The 25353-nt window shown below is 41.3% G+C and overlaps 1 protein-coding gene across 4 annotated transcripts in view; it reads right to left on the bottom strand.

The window, feature by feature from the left end:
• CFAP221 (cilia and flagella associated protein 221) overlaps positions 1-25353 on the bottom strand; it is a 125431-nt gene that overhangs the window by 5657 nt on the left and 94421 nt on the right. For all 4 annotated transcript variants that reach the window (XM_058434375.1, XM_032145734.2, XM_058434376.1 and 1 more), the window contains 3 exons: positions 12524-12682; positions 11076-11167; positions 3939-4031 (listed from right to left, as the gene is read on the bottom strand). In XM_058434375.1, coding sequence (XP_058290358.1) covers positions 3939-4031; positions 11076-11167; positions 12524-12682 — 344 coding nt within the window. The remainder of the gene's footprint in view (positions 1-3938; positions 4032-11075; positions 11168-12523; positions 12683-25353) is intronic.

The raw sequence follows: 25353 nt of genomic DNA, 5'->3' as shown, positions 1-25353 counted from the left end.
CTCCACCACATTCCATTAGAGAAATGCTTCCAAGATCAACAAAGGGCAACAAAGGCTTCAAAAGTCTGGAATTATGAACAGGGACACTTTACTCAGCAGTGATATATGTAAAAAGAGGTGGGCATGGCAATTTTCTTTTAAGAAAAATACCTTGAAATCTGCAAAAGTTGTTCTAGCCTCATTAGATTGAAAGCTAATATTTACTGAGTAGCTGCTATATGCAAATCACTATGGTTGTGCTTTGTAAACATTATCTTCCCATTAGCAGTTTCTTTGTCTCAAAGGTGGGCATAATAATAAAAGCTCATCATAAAGATTAAATAAGACTGTTTGCAAAGCACTCCCTGGCACACGTTTAATGCTCAGTGAGTGTTGGTTATTATAATTACTATTCTCATCAGCATCAGCATCTCCTTTAATTCTGACAACCCTCCATGAAGTAGGCACAACTATTCCCATTTCAAAGATGAGGAAACGGAGTCAAAACAGTGTGCACATCACTGCTGAATGGAGGAGGAGTTGGGTATGTTTGGATCTGCTGAATATCTCCCCAGTGGGCCTGGCAGAAAGAAGCTGAAGCAAATATGAATCACCCCACCCTGGCCGCAGCCCTGTCAAGAAATGCCGTCATGCAGTGATTTGAGTAGATGGCACTTCAACATTCCTTTTCAGAGCTGGAGTCCAAGCTCTAGAAGCTCAGGTATTGTCAAGTATCATTGCATGTGGGCAGGTCTTATTTGCCTCACATATTTAGGATTCCACTAATTGATTACTTACTTGTAAAAATATATTTCAACTATCAATATAGTATGTGTTTATAAAAGAAAAAATAGAAATCATAATCAACAAATACTTATTTTTGAGTATATAGGGTGTGAAAGATGCTGTAGTCTGATGTGTAATAAACCATTTCCTGCAATCACAAGCAGGCTGGCAGTGATCCTAGTCTGACCATGACCGTGATAATTTGCTATCAGTGCTTGAGTTATCAGGATTTCTTTGCTTTATCACAGCCGATAGTGTAATTTCGAATGCAAAAGTTTTTATGTGTTAAGAATGAAAACATTTTTGAACAATGGAGCTAAGGAGTGCAGATCAGTAGGGTTGCTACAGGAGGCCAGGTCCTCAGATGGCCTTGGTCAACCCAGCTCTTCCCCCTCTCGCTTGCAATTCTTGGACAGGTTGTACTGAGAATGCAACATCCTAAGATAAACAACAGGGCTGTGGCCTTGTTCCTCTCAGAACAGAATGTTCGGCAATGCTTAAGCTCAGCAGTCTGTGTGACACTCAGGGAATAAAACCCAAAGTAAAGTGCTTTTGGGGTCCCTCAGCTGTGATGCAATATGGGAGACATGCAGACGAGACTGCATCTGCCCTGGGCAGCTTTACTAAGCCTTGGTGGACTGGCTCACCCTGGATCCTAGGCTTCTGTTTATTCTTGCTGCCTATCTGTGAGTCATACATCTGCTTTGACTGGCTTACTGTTCTTGTGTTCTGTCTTACTAAACTAGACCTAAGAACCTTTGCAGATGTCAAAGAAACAGTCAGAAAAATATATTGATAAATATGGATGCTCCTTGACTTATAATGAGGTTAGGTCTCATTAGATCCATCACGAGTTGTAAATATCGTGAGTCAAAAGTGCATTTTTGACTCATGATATTTTCAACTCATAATGGGTTTATCTGGACAGAACCCCATCATAAGTCGAGGAGTGTACTGAATGAGAGTCACTTTCACATCACTGTCAAGTTGAAAAATCATAAGTCAAACCAATGTAAGCCAGGTACCATCTGTAGTTTCTATAATATTTTGATAAATGACAGGAGTTAAATATAGAGAGCTTCATTTGCGAAGCGAGAAAGCAAAGACCATGTATAGGCACAATTCATTCATGAGCCGCATCTCAAATAAAAATGAAGACATCCATCTCACCACAGAAATAGACTTCAGAACACTTCCTTCACTCACTTCAAGGCAATGCAGTCCCAGGTAACTGCTACCGGCACAGGAATCAGAACCAAATGCAGGATGATCAAGCAGGCACAGGGCTGGGCGCTTGGCCTGAACAGTGATCAGAGCCCAGACCTTTCATGCCAATACTTCACGCCCATCAAACAGAAGCACGCAGGAGCATCCGGCTTTTGGTAAAGAGGCTAAGCTGGCTGTTTGTGTTTCCAGCTTTTCACTCGTCCCCTCTTCGTGTTTTCCGGGACCTCCCCACTGGACCAGGAGTCTTCTCATTCCCATCATCTCTCCTGCCACTGACCCTCAAGCCTGAACTCTAAAAAGGCTCTGGTGATTTTATACTGAGTTATAAGTGAGACTCAAAATGTTCCCTCCCCAGAGGTAGTTTAATAGAAACAAAGCACAAAGCTGAAGGAATGGGTCTTCAGTAGTAGGAGTTCAGGAAATAGCAGGTAGGTAGGAACTCTGGGACCAAGAGTCTCCCTAATGTGCCGGAGCTCTTGTCATGCAGGGTTGGTGGCCTTCTTCGTCCTATACTCCGACTCTGCTGTCACAGATACAGCAGCACATCCAAGTGCTCCTTTATACCCCCAAAGACGTGAAAAATCAAAATTTAAAAATATCAGAAGTATGTATTCATCTTCTACACTTGAGATATAACACTGGATGGAAGAAAACCTCTTGGGACATGAATACCTCTTCATCTGATGTTTTGGAAATCTAACCATGTATCTTCTCTTATTCTTATTTTCTCATAATGTTACTATTGGGTGATACAACTTCATTCTAAAGTGAGCTGTTGCTTGCCTACCAAGTGTCAGATACTGGGCTAGGGGTTTGGAATACCGGGGTCATTAATGGTAGTATATCTAATTATCAAAACCTTACTACGTGTGAGGCACTGAACTAAACACTGGACATGTATTAATTCATTTGCTTTTCATAGCCACCCATGAGATGGGTCCTGGGATCATTCCATTTGAAGATGAGGACATTGGGGCACTGAGAGGTGAAGTCAGTGGCCCAAGGTGTACTGTGAGTGAGTGGCAGTGGTGGGGGTGGTGGTGTTGAACCCACAGCCTACCCCTTCATCACACTATTCTATGCAAAATTTCGGGTGCTCTATAATCTTCTAATGGAATCTAATTTTAATGAGAGATGAGTTTGTATACAACTTTATGCTATGTTGGTTAATTAAACCAGAAAACTTAAATGAATTTTACTTTTGCCTGGTAGAAAGTATCTGCTTTAAAACATATGGAACTTCTAATTTTCTCCCAGAAATTATGTGGTGATATAATAAGTAGCTAAGTATATTTTTAAAAAAGAGGAAGTAATGACTCAGATCTAGAGGCATTTGCAAATGGGGCAATGCCAGGTGAGCCAACTGGAAACACGTGTGAGCTGGACATGCGAATGCTGTATGCTGTGGTGCTCACGATGGAGAAGCTGCCCTGGGACAAGGGCACGGGCTCTGCATGGCTCAGGTTTCCCATTCTCAGCTCTGCTGCTGTGTCTGTAGCCATCAGTTGTAAATGAGCATAGGGATAGGACATTCAAGACCATTTTCACTGGCTGTTGCATGCTGATCAGTAAAATCAAATGTAAGTGCCTTACTTCTGGACTTGTATTTCTTTATGCCCATCCAAGTCCTACCTATCTTTCACATACTAACCCAAGTCCATGTGACCACTGAAGCCTTCCAAGGCCATTTGGCACCACCTCAGATCTCCTCTCCCTTGAGCTTCTGGAACAGCTAAAGATCAGGAGGCCGCAGAGCTTAGAGACTGTCGATTCTCCACTACGAATTTAACATCTTATCTAGGTGATGGTATGGATGGGTGTTAGCCTTATCTTCTCATTTGAGTTGCAAGCTCAGAACTGTGTGCTCTTCTGAAGTTCCTCACAGCACCTCGCATATTTTTGGGAAACAGACCACATTAGAGGCCAAAGGTAAAAAACAAAAATACCGTTCAACTGTTTCTAGTCTGTCCTCTTCTGGTAAGGCATCAAGAACAGCAGGGATGTCTATCGGAAGCATAAATGAATTGAAGGAATCGCAGCTGTGGAAAAACCACACAAGCAGTCAAAGATAGAGTCACACTAGAAGTCTTGGAGTCTTTACATAATTTTCTAAAGCATTTTTATTTTACCACTGGCGAGGCCTCTACTACTCTGTCCTCCCTCACTCCTGAAAAGCCATTTATGGTTCCCAGAGGCAAAGGCAGGGGATGCAATAGGCCCCAGGCAAACCCTGGAGAATGTTGCCAAGTAAGACACTTCCTGGAGTTTAAAAAGAGAATCATAGAATTTTTCAGTTTGTAGTGTTTAAAATTGTATTATCTCCTGGGGTGAGTGCAGTTAGATACTGATATGGTTTGGACCTGTCCCCACCAAATCTCACTTTGAATAGTAATCCCCAGTATTGGAGGTGGAGCCTGGTGGGAGGTGATTGGATCATGGGGGTGGAGTTCTCAGGAATGGGTTAGCATCATCCCCTTGGTGCTGTTCTCATGATGGTGAGTGAGTGAGTTATCTTGAGACATGATTGTTTAAAAGTGTGTGGCACCTCCCCGTCACTCTTCCTCCTGCTCTCGCCATGTGAGGTGCTGGCTTCCCCTTTGCCTTCCGCCATGATTGTAAGTCTCCAGAGGCCTCCGCAGAAGCCGAGCAGAAGCTGTCCTGCTTCCTGTACAGCTTATGGAACCACGAGCCAATTAAACCTCTTTTCTTTATAAATTACTCAGTTTCAGGTATTTGTTTATAGCAATGAGAGAACAGGCTAATACAGGTAGTTACTTTTGGTCCTAGTATTTTCCCTCCACCTTTATAATCCTTCTTAGATATTCTATTCCATTTCATATCTTCCTCCCCACCTCCTTGTGTATTGTTTAGTATTATAACTTTAGAGCCTTATATAAAAATTCCTGGGTATTGAGAATGTTAAAGGAATTGAGATAGGGTGGAAAATACATTGTTATTTTTAAACTTGGCAGCAGCCCTTTGTTTCAAGTGGATGGAATGAACACTTTTTTGGGGTCTTGACTCCTTCCATACACACATTTCAGATGATATAGAAGGAATAAAAACCGAACACACAACAGCAAAGAGAACAACAGAAAAGATATCAATGGATAAAAGTTTTCAATCATTTTCTGGAATAAATTTCTAGAAGCCTAGAGAATGCTGTCTCATGAAAAACAGTGAAGAATGACAGAGCCTGGAGCCCACTCGGAAGGAAACAGACCTCCTCACAGACGCTGGAAAGGCTGAGGCTGAAGGTAGGGCAGGAGGCAGGAATGGAAAGCAGGGATTAACTGACGGCTCCTTTGTGTGTGCACATATGTCTTTGTGATAAGATTCTTATCTTTGTTTTGTTATTGTGCAAAAATACACCCACTTGCCAAGTATGAAGACTGGCTGAAAAAAAATTATAGCACCATGGTTTTGACTAATGGGAAAAGAATGAGGAAAGCATCTGTGAGCTGATATAGAATGACTTTCTGGAGATATTAAGTGAAAAAAAACAAATGTAGAAAAGCATATCTAGAATGCCACTTTTTGTATAAGACAGAAGGGAAAATAAGAAAAATGTATACATTCTGCTTACCATTATAAAGAGAAACACAGGAAGGATATGTTAGAAGACCAAGCTGGCTATCTGCTAGGGGAAAGAGGGAGATGGGAGGGAGTGACACTTCCCTGAATATGCCTTTAATGTAGTTTTGAGTTTGGAAAACATGTTAATGTTCAACATATTGAAAAAATAAAATTAAATCAATAAGAAAGTGAAATAAAAAACAAAGGTTGAAAGCAAACTGAAACAAATCATAATATTTCACAGAAATTCCATAAACACACTGGAAGGAAAGAAAGACAGAGAGAGAGAGAGAGAGAGACAGAGAGAGAGAGAGAGCTAAAGGAATGAGAAAAGAAAGAGAAAAGAAAAAGAAATTACCCAAGTAACTTACTACAAGTTATTTGACTACATACCCATAGACTTGGGTGGGAGGGGGTGGGGGGGACCTGGAAACCAATCTGAACTTATTTTGCATGTTTATTAAGGTGGTTATGGATCAAGCAATTCTGAAATGATTTTTGATGTATTATAAGATTGAGTAAGTAAATGTATTAGAAGCCAGGGTTCTCACAGTGGAAGAAGGGAGATACAAATATGGAATGGTGGAAAGCAAGCAATAACTCTATGGATATGGACTGGAACTGTAGGCATTTGTGTGAATTCACGATTTCTAAAATATGGATATGTATGAGTATATGTGTGTTTATATGCACATACATTACATATATATGTATGTTGCATATATCTTTATGTGTGTGTGTGTTTGTGTGTATCCCTGACTTTATCTGCTGAACAGGCCAAGAAGCAAACCCCTCACCACCCCAGAAGCAATGTGTATACATAGTACCCAGATTTTGGTCTTTAATCCCATTTCCCACCAAAAGGAACCTGGGCGCTGAGACACAGAGGTTAGCCCTGTTAGTAACTGACTTCATGACAAAGAATCCAGGTTCTATTAGAAAATTCTAACAAAACTTTACTTTAGAACATGTATAGTCAGAGGGAATTCCCAATAAGAAGAGACACTGAGAAGTTCAGGGTCTGGGCCACTCGCCAGGGACCAGGCTGGTCTAGGACAATGGAATGGCAGCAACCAAGAGCTTTTCATGAAGCAAAACTTACCCAGTTTCTAAATTCTGAGACCATGTTCCTCTCACTTTTTTTGTATGTGTTAAATATATTCATTTAAAATTGAAATGGTGATGACAGTAGATGGTGGTTGGGCATTTTTTTTAATTTGCTTTGCTTTGTTTTATTTATTTTTTAAATTTTTGTTTATCTTCTTTTGAGATGGAGTCTCGCTTTGTTGCCTAGGCTGGAGTGAAGTGGCATAATATCGGTTCACTGCAAACTCTGCCTCCCAGGTTGAAGTGATTCTCCTGCCTCAGCCTCCTGAGTAGCTGGGATTACAGGTACCTGCCACCACACCTAGCTAATTTTTGTATTTTTAGTAGAGACGAGGTTTCACCATGTTGCCCAGGCTGGTCTTGAACTCCTGACCTCAAGTGATCCTCCTGCCTTGGCCTCCCAAAGTGCTGGGATTATAGGCATAAGCCAATGTGTCTGGCTGTTGCTTTGTTTAATTTTAATGTCCTGGCCAGGTGCGGTGGCTCACACCTGTAATCCCAGACTTTGGGAGGCCGAGGCAGGCGGATTGCTTGAGGTCAGGAGTTCTAAACCAACCTGGCCAACATGGTGAAACCCTGTCTCTACTAAAAATACAAAAAATTAGCCAGGTGTGGTGGCCCAAGCCTATAGTCCTAGCTACTCAGGAGGCTGAGGCAGAGAATTGCTTGAACCTGGGAGGCAGAGGTTGCAGTGAGCTGAGATCGTGCTACTGCACTCCAGCCTGGGCGACACAGTGAGACTCCATCTTAAAAAAAATTGTTTTAATGACCTTACTTTACAAAGTAAAACTCTGACAATGCCAAGACAGTTTCCAAAGTTCTTCTGGACATTTTGCTCATCTGTGAAATCAGAAAGTCTGGGAACTATTGGATTAGTTAATTTCTTCAGTTGTCATTGACTCTTAGATTTTATGGAAGTCCAAAGAGACTTAACAAGTTATCTCTGAATTTACTGAAGAGTAAAGAAATAAATGAGCTGCTTCAATTATTACAAATACAAAAATGACTTGGAATAAATAAACACTAAATAACTATATTGTATGGTTTAACAACAAACAGTTGTCAGGGGCAAAAGATACAAAGCAAACCTCATAAGTAATAGGAGCTAATTTATTCAAGCAAAATGGCTGCAAAGTTGGAATATCATTAATGGATTTGTAGGAAGTTGCTATGGACTGAACTTTGTGTTGTCCCCAAATCCATGTTGAAACATAACTCCCAGGCCAGGTGCAGTGGCTCACACCTGTAATCCCAACACTTTGGGAGGCCGAGGTGGGAGGATCACTTGAGGCCAGGAGTTTGAGATCAGCCCGGGCAACACAGCAAGATCCTATCCCTATTTACATTAAAAATAACAAGAACTTAACCCCCAATGTGATGGTATTTGGAGATGGAGCCTTTGGGAAGTGGGTTAGGTCATAAGGGTGGAGTCCTCATGAATAGGACTACTGCCTGTCAAAGAGGCCTGAGAAGCTGGGTGCAGTGGCTCCACTTCTGTAATCCCAGCACTTTGGGAAACTGAGGTGGGAGGATTGCTTGAGGCCAGGAGGTCAACACCAGCCTGGGCAATGTAGCAAAACTCTATCTCTACAATAAATAAATAAAATTGGCTGAGCATGGTGATGCACACCTATAATCCAAGCTACTTGGGAGGTTGAGGAAGAAGAATCAGTTGAGCCCAGGAGTTTGAAGCTGCAGTGAGCTATGATTACGCCACTGCACTCCAGCATGGAAGATAGTGATATCTCATCTTAAAAAAAAAAAAAAAAAAAAAAAGCCTGAGAGCTCCCTTCCCCTTTCTGCCATATTTGGACACAGTAAGAAGACAACCATGTATGAACCAGGAAGCTGGCCCTCACCAGACACCAAGACTACTAGCACCTTGATCTTGGACTTCCCAGTCTCCAGAACTGAGAAATAAATTTCAGTTGCTCATAAATTACATCTATGGTATTTTATTATAGCTGCCCAAACAAACTAAGACAGAACTTAAAAAAGGAATTACACTTCTTATTTTGTACCTGTTTTCAGAAATAAAAACATGACCTAGAGTCTTACATCCCATGGAAGTCCATGCTAAGGAGATACAGAATCCTCTCTTGATTTTATGAGCTGTTATGCAACTGCAGTTTATTTAGAAACAAACTGGCCCAACAGAGCACTCAGGCACATAAGCTGAAAGTAACAACTCATGGTTCGAGAGTTTTCTTTAATTCATGGAGAGTTCATGTTTAATTCATGGTTATTCAAGCCCAAGGTAACTGCATTCTCACTGCTTGTTGAAAGAACAGCCTCGGGAGATTTTTTTCCAAGGAAATTGCTTTGGAAAGAAAATAGGATGCTTTTTCTTGATTCTTAAGAACCATACATGCTGATAACGGGTGGACATGGTCAGCGGGTTGCCACTTATCACCATTCCTCATTTTTCTTATTCAGTGTCCTGACAGCACCCCAAACCCCGTTTACTGACTGCATAGGTCAGTTCTGAAGCATCCTCACCCGGCAGCAAAATGAGGCAGTCTGTCAATGTGGTGACAGACGTCGCCATCTGGTGGCGATGGAGTGACTGCGACGCTTAGTGGGTGGAAAAGGAGGGTAGACGTAAGAGAAGAGTTACTAAGCATGCACCAGGCATGATGCTAGATGCTTCACAAGATCATTGCATTTTTATCCTCACACACACCCAAATGTGAGGATGCCAACACTGCCTCTGTCTCAGAGAGGAGGAGATTATTGCTCGAAGGGCTTCATTAATACATAGCTCACCCAAGGACAGAACTGGTGATACATCCAGAGTACAATGGAGGCAGGTCTCTTCCATGCCAAAGCTTTCCTTCTCTTTGATGCCATTGTTCCCACCAGTTCTGGAGATTAGACATTCTAGAAATATGCTAAAAATGTAGAACAAGGATGCTGATTTTGAGATGGCAATAGGGTGGATGAGGAATGGACGAAGTATAATAATTGGAAAGAAACATATTTGAGCTCCTGCCATGTCCCAAATCCTATGCTGGGTGCTTTTTGCTTACTGCATGCTAATCTTCAGGCAAAAGAGAGGAGTAGAGAAGCCCTAAGGAAGTGATCCCAAGGGGACGGCACATGGGAAAGCCTTGACATACATGACGTACAGCTGCATTTGGCTTAGTTCAGGAAGAGCTTACCAATGAAGCCCTTCAATGAAGATGATGAAGGAGGAAGTCAAATTCAGTGTTCTGGGGTCACAACCCAGATTCCAACTATCTCCTCAAATACCTGCGGAGGCGTGGGTGGATGTGTAGTGTACATGGGATGGCTGCACGTTGGGTAAGCTCTTGTACTCTTCTAAAATTAAAACGTCAATGCTGAGAATGGCCTTTGCAACAAGTCCAATCCCCTTGTCTTACTGACAAGAGGACTGGGCCCGGAGAGTTGGCCAAGGGGCATGGCTGAGGTCACATGGCTCCTGGAGGTCATGTAGCCTCCCTGGTGAGTTTCTGAGTCAGAGGATCCAGATTACCCGAGTACGAGCTGGGGTGTGTGTAAAGATCACCTACTGATCTTGGTTGGTGGCAGAGCTCAGGTTTCTTGGCCACTCTTGGGGCCATGCCAGAGCTCTGCCACCTTGGGGTGGGCCTCATTCTGGATCAGAGGATTGGAACTTTGTTTGACAGCTGATGATAATCATTTTGGGACACTAGTCATGTCTGTTTACCAATCACTCATTTAGCTGTATTTATAAGGATAGTGGACTGAAGAAGCAAATTCAAGGGCTCAGGAGTGAGCAATTGGCCAGGCAGAGCCTAATGAAAAGGCACCAGGCTACTTTTTTGATATCTTATGGTTTTGAAGAGCTATTAAATAAGCAAATTAGCAAAAATGTAGTCACTCTAAGTTTCTTCTTTCATCATCCAACAATATTCATTGTGTATCTGGAGCAGGGCTGTTTTCTGTGTGGGGATTGCCACAGTCTCACAGTGAATGCCAGCCTGTGGCACAAGAGGGCCATGGATCCTTTGGAACTGGATACAGGGACTGTGGAAGGCTAATCTTGGCAATTTATGATTTTTTTTCCTTTTTTTTGTTTTGAGATGGAGTCTCCTCTGTCACCTAGGCCGCAATTTATGAATTTTAAAAAGATTGACCATGAATATTTCAGTTGAACTATATGGAATGGTTGTCTACTTGTACTCAAGCATTGCCAATTCGTCACCTAGGACATTACTTTTCAAACAAGTGTATCTCAAGATAAATTCCAAATATGAAAATCAGTTACACATCATCAAATTTCTTTGACTAGCAAACTTCTCTCATGCTTTAAAAGTATGGTTTGACATATTATTGGCATTTAACTTTTGGGGATCATTGCCTCTGTAATACGTGGGGCACCCATACTCGCGAGCAAACAGATGAGCCGTGCTTACCTCTTTGTGGTCTCCATCTTGGAGGGGTCCGGCAGGGAGGAGAGAAGCAGGGACTGGAAGCTTTTCCAGTGCATTATTCCGGGAATAATGTCCTATAAGGAAAGTCAGCACACGGGAAGCAACTGTTTGGTGAGGTAAAGTTTCTGAAGGACTTTTGTTTTATTCAACTATTTTTCAGTCTTAAAAGGCTAAGCACCAAAATCTATAATTTCATTCAGTTTGAATTTTTCTGAAGCAAAAAGGCAATTGCTTCAGCAAAGCACATTAAACAATGCAACACAGAATTAGAGACAAAGGCGAGGTTTGCTTCCCTTGCTTCATTAGGCACTTGCACAAGCAACATGTCCTCGGGATGGAGGGCAGCTGCGGCCTTAGAGTCTATTTTGTTTATTGTGAATGTGATGCTAATGCAACACTTGGAGACGATGGCATTTCATCCAGCGGCACTCCAGGCAGGAGAGCTGCACACGCGCGCCACGTGGGAGGAGAGTGCTGGAAGGAGACCCCCGGCTGGGCTGAGTGCAGGGTGCATCATAGAGGCAGAAGGGAATGTGGCTGGAGAGCCAGGCAGGTCACAAGGGCATAGTGGGCCAAGCTAATGAGCTTGGAGCTGCTACAGCAGGCAGTGGGGACCTACGGAGGGCTTTTGAGCAGGAAATGACAGGATCAACTCGTGCCTAAGGAAGATTTCTCCGAAGGGAAGGCTGCCTGCAGCAGCAGTGGGCCAAGGGCTAGACTAGAGGGAGGTCTGCAAATCTGTTTGCTGTGTCAGTGGCACACTGGTGGCCCCCCGGGGTGGTTAGATGAGGGGAATGGGGGAGAAGGAGGGAAAGCATCTCAAGGGTAACTGCACAAAGTCCATAGAACAGAAAGGCAAGTAGGTGATACAGGAAGAGGAGGCAGTTGAGGGTGTGGCTGGTAGAAGTGGGGAGAGAGCTCATAATCTGAGTTAAGGGTTAATGGAGTTTGAAGGGCCTGAGGATAATCCTCAAGGGGTGTCGGGGGATATTCAGGTCAGGGTGGTTCCCTTGGGGGGAAGTAATTCCTTGGAGCCACTTCTTTGCGTGTGTCACACCACTACCTTGTCCATTCTGGTTTCTACACTTGGGGCCAAAGAGAGAGGAGGTCAGACCAACGGTTGTGCATAGCATGCGGCCGTTTTTACATGATTGAAATACGAACACATGAACATTAGGTGCAGCCTTCCAGAGGAATGTTGACAAAGGGCAGCAGGCAGCCTGAGAGGCAGGTGTGGTCAGGTCAAGGCGGTGCGGGGTCTCTACCTGTACCCCTTTAGGGCTGGCGGTATGAGGGGAGGTGTTACCATTCTTGTTCTGCAGCTGTGGCGGCAAACCTTTGTCTCAATTCCAGCTGTGACCCTGTCCTCGTCCCCTGCCCCTCCCTGCAGCCCAGGGCCACTCTTCCGGTGAGCCTGGTGATGACATTACCGTGTGATGGAGAAACTGCTTTTGGGTGACAGGAATGCTGGACCCGTGGCGGGACTCTTTGGTGAATTTGTACTTGGGGTGAGAGCATAGATGGTAATCTATCAACGTTTCTGCATAGGTCAGAGGATGCATTACAGCAAATAATCCTGGGTTTGGATTCTGCCGAAGACAGGGAAAAAATATTCTTTTTTGTTTACCAGTTTCTAAGCCAGGCATAGGACAGGCGTCAGCTAATGCTGTCTGTGGCTCCCACTAGCACTAACACTCTGTGACTCCATGTCAGCTTGTCTGGAAAAGAGAAGCAGGACAGCAGAGGTGTCTTCAAGTCAGCAGCGTTTAAAAAATCATAGTCATTCATAAATGTCACTTTTCTGGCTTAAGAGCTTCATTACAAACCATATGGGTTTACTAAACTCACATGAAAATAAGTACAACTGAAATCACAGCTTAAAACAGGTTCGAGTATTTGTTGCTAATGCTGATGAATTAGAGGGAGTTATTAAATGAGCAAACTGGTTTAAAAAAGCAAATAAGCTTCTGGTTTTGAAAACAAAAATAGGCTTTTAAAAGCTACTTTAAAGAGATGACAAAAAAAGAGGATGACATTCGATGTATCAGGAAATGTCAACATTTAACATTGTTTTGGTAATGTGTTTAATTCAGGAAGGCTCCATTTGGAAGTAGTATCTGGTTTTAAGGGAGATCCTGTTTTTTATTAATTTTCCAGCAGAACTAATGGAGGCACAGAGCAATTATATCAAAATACTAAAATATAGAGCCTTTTACTGTTCTCTCAGAGGCTTGTACAACAAAAACCCTATTCTTGTCCCAAACAACAACGTAGCATCCCTCCCTGCCAGCTGTTTAATCTCAGATGTTTGATGTTTAAGAACCACTACACTGAGATTCTGTTGTTTGTTTGTCTAACTTTAAAAAACAAGTTAAAAACCCCCCACAAAACCACTTAGCTTGTGGAAACTCAATCTCACTGCCGAGAAACAAATGTCCCCCCAAACTTAAATGACACGCAGCTAGACCTGAACGCATTCTGGCACCCAGATGCAAGGTAGGGGAGGGCCCAGCGGTGGTGAGTCAAGAAGTCTGGAAAGGCGGTCAGCGTTGGTGCAGAGGCTGCTGTGCCACTTGAGGGCCAGGATGAGGGCCTGGGGCAAAGGCAGGGAGAGGGCTCTGGACTGAACTCCTGGATATAAAGGAGTGGGGAGGGCAGAGAGGCAACGATGACCGCTGAGGGGGTCTGAGATGCCCACAGTAATGTGGAAACAAGCATACACCTTGGTAAGCACTTGTGGTTGAGGCAGGATTTAGGGAGGCAGTGTGATGGGGAGTGGGGCTGGGCCCACCCTATGGGGATAGTGTGAGGGCAAAGGCACACAACACCAGGGGAGGGGAAATGACCTATGTGGGCTTCAGGAGTGTCTTCTACTCTGGTTGACTGAGGGCATGTGAAGCTGCCATGTGGCCGGCTCTCTTGGTCTGCCTTGGGCCAAGCGTCATGAATGCGGTCTTTTTGGAAATGGCAATGGCACTGTCTCCCATAGTTGTCATCCTTCAGATCCCCATTGCTACCAGAGTAACTGGTCTGAGTGGTCACCCCATGATGCTTTTAATTTTAATTTTCCTAAACTAACGCATGCATATGGTAGCGACTCACCTCGGCTGCAAGGATTTGTGAGGAAAAGCAGTGGTTCCGCAGGCCCTTCCTGTTCCCAGGCCCACATCCCAGAGGCTGCTTCTTTCCCTTGTTTCTGGCTTTTGTGACTCTGGTGGTCACCACCCTAATTCTAAACATCATGCTTATTCTTCCACTTCTTGATTGTCAACCTCAGGCAGTATCTACTGACTCATTACTATGCAAGACAAGGACTTCGCTTAGGTACACAAATGCCCCTTCCAAACTTCTTTCCTATTTTGAAGATTACATTATTCTGCTGTTGCTCACCATTGCGACTTGAAATGATATACACATACCCCTATTTCTTGTTCATCATCTTTAGTTGAGTATTTCAACTCCCCTTCAGGTGAAATGAAAACAGCATTCTTCTGCTTTTCTGTACCCTTTCTTCTTGCTTTCACAATTTTTCTTTGATATTGTTGAGATTCTTAACATTTGCCTTCCAGAATTACAGCCAAGACCTTCATGCTTTGCTCATGGGTTGTCTCTAAAAGTTGAAAACTAGTAAGTAGCATTTACTTTCTCTCAACTATGTAAATATGTTTCTCTGCCAGGCCAAGTAGAGGCTTGGATTACGGGTCTGGCTTATTTACTTATTTATATTTTGGCTAAAGGTTCAATATCATGTCCTGTGGGCCACCGTTAGAGAAGAGTTCTGGTATCAAGGCCAAATGGATTATATCTTTAGATTTTTCCATCAGCTCTTAAAAATCATGTCAAATTTTAGTTTGGTTTCCTATTTGGAGCACATATTGATATTCAGTTGATTTCCCCCCTTGTAGATTATAATTGCTTCTTCTTTTCTTGATGTGCCTTTATACGATCCTTGAGTCTTCCAGACTCTCAACTGCACTGTTAGTGCTTGGAGCCTCCCCTTTCCTAGACACCTCTTTCTCAGAGAACTTTACCCTCCCTCCTCCAGACTGAATGACCAGAGATCAGCCCAAGACTTCACTATAATGCTTCACCAGTTGTAACCACTACAGTATTTCTTTTCCTTCCTTAGGGTCTCCTAATTCTTACTTTTACTGCTGTACTGATGTATAGTTGATGTACAATAAATGACACATATTTAAATTACAGTTTGATATGTTTTAACACTTGTTACACCTGCAAAACCATTGCCGTCATAAACATAATGAACATTTCCATCACCCCCAAGAGTTATTTCATGCCCTTCATCATTCCCCCATCCTCACTTCCTGCCCCTCCACACCATCCACCCAACCCATCCACAGGCAGCCACCAATCTTTCTGTCTCTGTAGATTACTTTAGATGTTCTAGACTTTTATCTAAATTGAACAAAACAGCATGTAATCTTTTTTGTCTGATTTCTTTTACCCAAGATGATTGTTTTGAGGATCATCCACATTTTTACATATATGAAGAGTTCATTCCTTTCTATTACTGAAGATTATTCAATTGTATGGTTATGCCACAATTTGTTTATCTGTTAACCTGCTAATGGACACTTATTTTCCAGTTTTGGGAACATATAAATCTGCTATGAATATTCTTGCACAAGTTTAATGCTCCCATTTATTTTGGGTGAATAGCTAGGAATGGAATGGTTGGACATATGGTGGGTATATGTTAACTACTAACTTTGTAAGAAACTGCCAAACAGTTTTCCAAAGTAGTTGTACCATTTTACATTCCCACCAGCAGTTTTTCAAATTGTAGGTGTTCTAACAGAGAGATCTCATTGCCGTTTTAATTTGCATTATTAATGATGCATTATTCTGTGCACCTTTTCATGTGCATATTTGCCATCTGTATATCTTCTTTGGTGAAGTATGTGTTCAAATCTTTTGCCCATTTAAAAATTGGATTGTTTGCTTTCTTATTATTGAGTTCTGATAATCTTTTAAAAATTATTTATTATATTGTGGTAGCAACACTTAGCATGAGAACTACCCTTTTAACAAATTTTTAAATGTGCATTATTGGCTACAAGTGTGATGTTGTACTGCAGATTGTGAGAGCGGATTCACCTTTCTTGACTGCAACTTTATGCCTGTTGCCTAGTAACTCCCCATTTTCCCCTCTCTCAGCCTCTGATAACCACCATTCACTCTTTGATTCTGTCAGTCTGGCTATTATCAATATCTCATATAAGCAGAATCATACAGTATTTGTCTTTCTGTGACTGGCTTATTTAGCTTAGCATAATGTCCTCAAGGTTTATCAATGCTGTTGTGTATTACAGAATTTCCTCCTTTTTTAAGGCTGAATTGTATTCCACTGTCTGAATATGTCACTTTTTTTATTCCATTCATCTGTTGATAGATTTTTAGATTGTTTCCACATCTTAGCTATTGTGAATAGTGCTGCAATGAACACAGGAATGTTAGTATCTCTTTGATATCCTGATTTCTTTCTCTCTATTTTTTGAAACAGGGTCTTGTTCTGTCACCCAGGCTGGAGTGCAGTGGTGCCATCATGGCTCACTGCAACCTCGACCTCCTGGGCTCGAACGATCCTCCCACCTCAGCCTCCCAAATAGCTAGGACTACAGGCTTTTGCCATCACACCTGGCTAATTTTTTGTAGAAACAGCCTCTTGTTATGTTGCCTAGGCTGGTCTCAAACTCCCGGGCTCAAGTGATCCTCCTGCCTTAGCCTCCCAAAGTGTTGAGAGTACAGGCATCAACCACCATGCCTAGCCCTGATTTTAATACTTCTGGAAACATATCCAGAAGTGGGATTGCTGGATCACATTATTATTATTACTGTTATTATTATTCGAGACAGGGTCTCACTCTGTTGCCCAGGCAGGAGTGCAGTAGTGAAATCACAGCTCACAGCAGCCTTGAACTCCTGAGGTCAAGGGGTCCTCCTGCCTCAGCCTCCCAAGTAGCTAGGACTATAGGCATGTGCCACCACACCCAGCTGATTGCTGGATCATATGGCAGTTCTATATTTAATTTTTTGAGGAACTTCCATACTATTTTCTATAGTGGATGCACCATTTTGGATTTCTACCAATAGTGTGTAAGGATTCCAATTTCTCTACATCTTCCTTAACACTTACTGTGTGTGTTTTTTTTTTTAGTAATAGCCTTCTTAACAGATGTTAAGTAATATCTCATTGTGGTTTTGATTTTTTTTCTGATGGTTAGTGGTGAGCATTTTTTTCATATAGCTGTTGGCCATTTATAAGTCTTCTTTGGAGAAATGTCTATTCAAGTTTTAACCCATTTTTAAATTGAGTTATTAGTTTTTATTTCACTATTGAGTTGTAGAAGTTTCTTATATATTTTGGGTAGTAACTCCTTATCAAATATATAGTTTGCTGACTATATATTTATTTATTCTGTAGGTCACTTTTATTTATTCTGTAGGTCACTTTTTCATTCTGTTGACTGTTTCCTTTGTGAGTTTTGACAGTTCTTTATATATTCTGGATACAAGTTCTTATCAGATATGTGATTTCCAAATATTTTCTCCAAGTCTGTGATTTATATTTTTATTTTCTTAACATTAACAGAAATTTTTAATTTGGACAAAGTCCAATTAATCTATGTTTTCTTTTTCATTTATGGATTGTGGTTTTTTGGTGTTTTGTCTAAGAAATCTTTGTCTAACTGAAGATCACAAAGATTTTCTACATGTTTTCTAGTAGTTTTATAGTTTCAGGTTTTCTATTTAGGTCTATGGTCCATGTTGTATTAATTTATGTAGATGGTGTGAGGTACTAATTGAAATTTTTATTTTTATTTTTGGTAAATAGATATCCAAATGCTCTAGCACTATTTGTTGAAAGATTATCTTTTTTCTAATGAATTATCTCTGACCTTTGTCAAAAATCAATTGACCATAATGTATGAATGAATATATTTCTGGATCCTCTATTCTCTTCCATTAATCTGTTTATTTCTCCATTTATTTAGGTTTTCTTTGAGTTCTCTCAGTAAAGTTTTATAATTTTCAGTGTACTGGTCTTATACATTTTTGTCATATTTATCTCTAAATATTTCATGTTTTGATGCTCTTGTTAAATGATACAGCTTTTGAAACAAGTTTCAGAATGTTTGTTGCTAGTATAAAGACATATAATTGATTTTTATATGGTGATTCTGCATCCTGCAATCCTGTTAAATTCCTTTATTAGTTTAAGTAGTTTTTTTGTAGATTTCATTGTATTTTCTTGATAGACAATCTTTTTTTTTTTGTAAATAAACATGGTTTTATGTCTTCTTTTCAAATCTGGGTGACTTTTATTTATTTTTCTTGTCTTGTTACATTGGCTATACTTATAATCCTGAATAGAATTAGTGAGAGCAGACATCCTTGCCTTATTCTTGATCTTAGGAGGAAGGCATTCATTCGTTTACTACTCACTTTGATGTTGGCTCTAGGTTTTAAATAGATGACCATTATTTGGTTGAGGAAGTTCCCTTCTATCCTGCACTTGCTGATAGTGTTCATCAGGAATGGATGTTAGATAATTTTTCTGTTACTATTGAGATGTCTTTCCTTTTTGGTGTGTTATATGTAAACTACAGTAAATTTTTAATGTTAAATTAATCTTGTATTCCTGGTTCAAGCCCCTATTTGTTTATGATACATTATCCATTTTATAAAGCAATTAATTTGATTTATTAAAATTTTGTTAAAAATATTTTCATCTATGTTCATGAAGGATATTGATCTTTTCTTTTTTTTTTCCTGTAATATCTCTGTCTGGCTTTGGTATCAGAGTAATACTAGCCTCTAGAATGATTTGGGAATTAGTCTCTTCTCTTCCATTTTCTGGAAGGACTTGTGTAGATTTTGTATTATTCCTTCCTTAAATATTTGGCAGAATTCCGTAGTGAAGGCATCTGAGCCTGGAGGTTTCTTTGTGGGAAAGTTTTCAACCAAAAATTCAATTTCTTTAACAGATATAAAGCTATTTTGCCGAGCGCAATGGCTCACGCCTGTAATCCCAGCACTTTGGGAGGTTGAGGCGGGCGGATCATGAGGTCAGGAGATCGAGACCATCCTGGCCAATATGGGGAAACCCCATCTCTACTAAAAATACAAAAAAATTAGCCGGGCGTGGTGGCGGGTGCCTGTAGTCCCAGCTACTCAGGAGGCTGAGGCAGGAGAATGGCGTGAACCTGGGAGGCGGAGCTTGCCAAGATTGCATCACTGCACTCCAGCCTGGGGGACAGAGCGAGATGCTGTCTCAAAAAAAAAAAAAAGCTGTTTTGGCTATTTATCTCCTCTTAAATAAGATTTTACAGTTTGTGCCTTTTATTTATTTTTATTTTTTTATTATTGTACTTTAAGTTTTAGGGTACATGTGCACAGTGTGCAGGTTTGTTACATATGTATCCATGTGCCATGTTGGTGTGCTGCACCCATTAACTTGTCATTTAGCATTAGGTATATCTCCTAATGCTATCCCTCCCCCCTCCCCACAACCCACAACAGTCCCCGGAGTGTGATGTTCCCCTTCCTGTGTCCATGTGTTCTCATTGTTCAATTCCCACCTATGAGTGAGAACATGCGGTGTTTGGTTTTTTGTCCTTGCAATAGTTTACTGAGAATGATGGTTTCTAGTTTTATCCATGTCCCTACAATGGACATGAACTCATCACTTTTTATGGCTGCTAGTATTCCATGGTGTATATGTGCCACATTTTCTTAATCCAGTCTATCGTTGTTGGACATTTGGGTTGGTTCCAAGTCTTTGCTATTGTGAATAGTGCCGCAATAAACATATGTGTGCATGTGTCTTTATAGCAGCATGATTTATAGTCCTTTGGGTATATACCCAGCAATGGGATGGCTGCATCAAATGGTATTTCTAGTTCTAGACCCCTGAGGAATTGCCACACTGACTTCCACAATGGTTGCACTAGTTTACAGTCCCACCAACAGTGTAAAAGTGTTCCTATTTCTCCACATCCTCTCCAGCACCTGTTGTTTCCTGATTTTTTAATGATGGCCATTCTAACTGGTGTGAGATGGTATCTCGTTGTGGTTTTGATTTGCATTTCTCTGAGGGCCAGTGATGATCAGCATTTTTGCATGTGCTTTTTGGCTGCATAAATGTCTTCTTTTGAGAAGTGTCTGTTCATGTCCTTTGCCCACTTTTTGATGGGGTTGTTTGTTTTTTTCTTGTAAATTTGTTTGAGTTCATTGTAGATTCTGGATATTAGCCCTTTGTCAGATGAGTAGGTTGTGAAAATTTTCTCCCATTTTGTAGGTTGCCTGTTCACTCTGATGGTAGTTTCTTTTGCTGTGCAGAAGCTCTTTAGTTTAACTAGATCCCATTAGTCAATTTTGGCTTTTGTTGCCATTGCTTTTGGTGTTCTAGATGTGAAGTCCTTGCCAATGCCTATGTCCTGAATGGTAATGCCTAGGTTTTCTTTTAGGGTTTTTATGGTTTTAGGTCTAACATGTAAGTCTTTAATCCATCTTGAATTAATTTTTGTATAAGGTGTAAGGAAGGGATCCAGTTTCAGCTTTCTACATAGGGCTAGCCAGTTTTCCCAGCACCATTTATTAAATAGGGAATCCTTTCCCCATTGCTTGTTTTTGTCAGGTTCGTCAAAGATCAGATAGTTGTAGATACATGGCGTTATTTCTCAGGGCTCTGTTCTGTTCCATTGATCTATATCTCTGTTTTGGTACCAGTACCATGCTGTTTTGCTTACTGTAGCCTTGTAATATAGTTTGAAGTCAGGTAGCGTGATGCCTCCAGCTTTGTTCTTTTGGCTTAGGATAGACTTGGCAGTGCGGGCTCTTTTTTGGTTCCATGTGAACTTTAAAGTAGTTTTTTCCAATTCTGTGAAGAAAGTCATTGGTAGCTTGATGGGGATGGCATTGAATCTATAAATTACCTTGGGCAGTATGGCCATTTTCACGATATTGATTCTTCCAACTCATGAGCATGGAATGTTCTTCCATTTGTTTGTATCCTCTTTTATTTCATTGAGCAGTGGTTTGTAATTCTTGAAGAGGTACTTCACGTCCCTTGTAAGTTGGATTCCTAGGTATTTTATTCTCTTTGAAGCAATTGTGAATGGGAGTTCACTCGTGATTTGGCTCTCTGTTTGTCTGTTATTGGTGTATAAGAATGCTTGTGATTTTTGTACATTGATTTTGTATCCTGAGACTTTGCCAAAGTTGCTTATCAGCTTAAGGAGATTTTGGGATGAGACAATGGGGTTTTCTAGATATAAAATCATGTCATCAGCAAACAGGGACAATTTGACTTCCTCTTTTCCTAATTGAATACCATTTATTTCCTTCTCCTGCCTAATTGCCCTGGCCAGAACTTCCAACACTATGTTGAAAAGGAGTGGTGAGACAGGGCATCCCTGTCTTGTGCCAGTATTCAAAGGGAATGCTTCCAGGTTTTGCCCATTCGGTATGATATTGGCTGTGGGTTTGTCATAGATAGCTCTTATTATTTTGAGATATGTCCCATCAATACTTAATTTATTGAGAGTTTTTAGCATGAAGCGTTGTTGAATTTTGTCAAAGGCCTTTTCTGCATCTATTGAGATAATCATGTGGTTTTTGTCTTTGGTTCTGTTTATATGCTGGATTACATTTATTGATTTACATATGTTGAATCAGCCTTGCATCCCAGGGATGAAGCCCACTTGATCATGGTGGATAAGCTTTTTGATGTGCTGCTGGATTTGGTTTGCCAGTATTTTTTGAAGATTTTTGCATCAATGTTCATCAAGGATGTTGGTCTAAAATTCTCTTTTTTGGTTGTGTCTCTGCCCAGCTTTGGTATCAGGATGATGCTGGCCTCATAAAATGAGTTAGGGAGGAGTCCCTCTTTTTCTATTGATTGGAATAGTTTCAGAAGGAATGGTACCAGTTCCTCCTTGTACCTCTGGTAGAATTCGGCTGTGAATCCATCTGGTCCTGGACTCTTTTTGGTTGGTAAGCTATTGATTATTGCCACAATTTCAGAGCCTGTTATTGGTCTATTCAGAGATTCAACTTCTTCCTGGTTTAGTCTTGGGAGGGTGTATGTGTCGAGGAATTTATCCATTTCTTCTAGATTTTCTAGTTTATTTGCATAGAGGTGTTTGTAGTACTCTCTGATGGTAGTTTGTATTTCTATGGGATCGGTGGTGATATCCCCTTTATCATTTCTTATTGCGCCTATTTGATTCTTCTCTCTTTTCTTCTTTATTAGTCTTGCTAGTGGTCTATTAATTTTGTTGATCTTTTCAAAAAACCAGCTCCTGGATTCATTAATTTTTTGAAGGTTTTTTTGTGTCTCTATCTCCTTTAGTTCTGCTCTGATTTTAGTTATTTCTTGCCTTCTGCTAGCTTTTGAATGTGTTTGCTCTTGCTTTTCTAGTTCTTTTAATTGTGATCTTAGGGTGTCAATTTTGGATCTTTCCTGCTTTCTCTTGTGGGCATTTAGTGCTATAAATTTCCCTCTACACACTGCTTTGAATGTGTCCCAGAGATTCTGGTATGTTGTGTCTTTGTTCTTGTTGGTTTCAAAGAACATCTTTATTTCTGCCTTCATTTCATTATGTACCCAGTAGTCATTCAGGAGCAGGTTGTTCAGTTTCCATGTAGTTGAGCGGTTTTGAGTAAGTTTCTTAATCCTGTGTTCTAGTTTGATTGCACTGTGGTCTGAGAGACAGTTTGTTATAATTTCTGTTCTTTTACATTTGCTGAGGAGAGCTTTACTTCCAACTATGTGGTCAATTTTGGAATAGGTGTGGTGTGGTGCTGAAAAAAATGTATATTCTGTTGATTTGGGGTAGAGAGTTCTGTAGATGTCTATTAGGTCCGCTTGGTGCAGAGCTGAGTTCAATTCTTGGGTATCCTTGTTAACTTTCTGTCTCGTTGATCTGTCTCATGTTGACAGTGGGGTGTTAAAGTCTCCCATTGTTATTGTGTGGGAGTCTAAGTCCCTTTGTAGGTCACTCAGGACTTGCTTTATGAATCTGGGTGCTCCTGTATTGGGTGCATATATATTTAGGATAGTTAGCTCTTCTTGTTCAATTGATCCCTTTACCATTATATAATGGCCTTCTTTGTCTCTTTTGATCTTTGTTGGTTTAAAGTCTGTTTTATCAGAGACTAGGATTGCAACCCCTGCCTTTTTTTGTTTTCCATTTGCTTGGTAGATCTTCCTCCATCCTTTTATTTTGAGCCTATGTGTGTCTCTGCACGTGAGATGGGTTTCCCGAATACAGCACACTGATGGGTCTTGACTCTTTATCCAATTTGCCAGTCTGTGTCTTTTAATTGGAGCATTTAGTCCATTTACATTTAAAGTTAATATTGTTATGTGTGAATTTGATCCTGTCATTATGATGTTAGCTGGTTATTTTGCTCGTTAGTTGATGAAGTTTCTTCCTAGCCTGGATGGTCTTTAAAATTTGGCATGATTTTGCAGTGACCGGTACTGGTTGTTCCTTTTCATGTTTAGTGCTTCCTTCAGGAGCTCTTTTAGGGCAGGCCTGGAAAATCTCTCAGCATTTGCTTGTCTGTAAAGTATTTTATTTCTCCTTCACTTATGAAGCTTAGTTTGGCGGGATAGGAAATTCTGGGTTGAAAATTCTTTTCTTTAAGAATGTTGAATATCAGCCCCCACTCTCTTCTGGCTTGTAGAGTTTCTGCCGAGAGATCAGCTGTTAGTCTGATGGGCTTCCCTTTGTGGGTAACCCGACCTTTCTTTCTGGCTGCTCTTAACATTTTTTCCTTCATTTCAACTTTGGTGAATATGACAATTATGTGTCTTGGAGTTGCTCTTCTTGAGGAGTATCTTTGTGGCATTCTCTGTATTTCCTGAATCTGAATGTTGGCATGCCTTGCTAGATTGGGGAAGTTCTCCTGGATAACATCCTGCAGAGTGTTTTCCAACTTGGTTCCATTCTCCCTGTCACTTTCAGGTACACCAACCAGACATAGGTTTGGTCTTTTCACATAGTCCCATGTTTCTTGGAGGCTTTGTTTGGTTCTTTTTATTCTTTTTTCCCTAGACTTCCCTTCTCACTTCATTTCATTCATTTCATCTTCCATTGCTGATACCCTTTCTTCCAGTTGATTGCATCGGCTCCTGAGGCTTCTGCATTCTTCACGTAGTTCTCGAGACTTGGCTTTCAGCTCCATCAGCTCCTTTAAGCACTTCTCTATATTGGTTATTCTAGTTATACATTCGTCTAATTCTTTTTCAAAGTTTTAAACTTCTTTGCCTTTGGCTTGAATTTCCTCCTCTAGCTCGGAGTAGTTTGATCGTCTGAAGGCTTCTTCTCTCAACTCGTCAAAGTCATTCTCTGTCCAGCTTTGTTCTGTTGCTGGTAAGGAACTGCATTCCTTTGGAGGAGGAGAGGTGCTCTGCTTTTAGAGTTTCCAGTTTTTCTGCTCTGTTTTTTCCTCATCTTTGTGGTTTTATCTACTTTTGGTCTTTGATGATGGTGATGTACAGATGGGTTTTTGGTGTGTATGTCATTTCTGTTTGTTAGTTTTCCTTCTAACCGACAGGACCCTCAGCTGCAGGTCTGTTGGAATTTGCTAGAGGTCCACTCCAGACCCTGTTTGCCTGGGTGTCGGCAGCGGTACCTGCAGAACAGCGGATTTTCATGAACTGCAAATGCTGCTGCCTGGTCGTTAGTCTGGAAGTTTTGTCTCAGAGGAGTACCCGGCTGTGTGAGGTGTCAGTCTGCCCCTACTGGGGGGTGCGTCCCAGTTAGGCTGCTCGGGGGTCGGGGACCCACTTGAGGAGGCAGTCTGCCTGTTCTCAGATCTCCAACTGTGTGCTGGGAGAACCACTACTCTCTTCAGAGCTGTCAGACAGGGACATTTAAGTCTGCAGAGGTTACTGCTGTCTTTTTTTTGTCTGTGCCCTGCCCCCAGAGGTGGAGTCTACAGAGGCAGGCAGGCATCTTTGAGCTGTGGTGGGCTCCACCCAGTTCAAGCTTCCCTGCTGCTTTGTTTACCTAATCAAGCCTGGGCAATGGCAGGCGCCCCTCCCCCAGCCTCACTGCTGCCTTGCTGTTTAACCTCAGACTGCTGTCCTAGCAATCAGTGAGACTCTGTGGGCGTAGGACCCTCCGAGCCAGATGCAGGATATAATCTCCTGGTGTGTCATTTTTTAAGCCCGTCAGAAAAGTGCAGAATTAGGGTGGGAGTGACCCGATTTTCCAGGTGCCGT

This window comes from Hylobates moloch, unplaced genomic scaffold (assembly GCF_009828535.3).
Source record: "Hylobates moloch isolate HMO894 unplaced genomic scaffold, HMol_V3 SCAFFOLD_24, whole genome shotgun sequence".
NCBI lineage: Eukaryota > Metazoa > Chordata > Mammalia > Primates > Hylobatidae > Hylobates > Hylobates moloch.
This window is presented reverse-complemented; position numbering and strand designations above follow the sequence as displayed.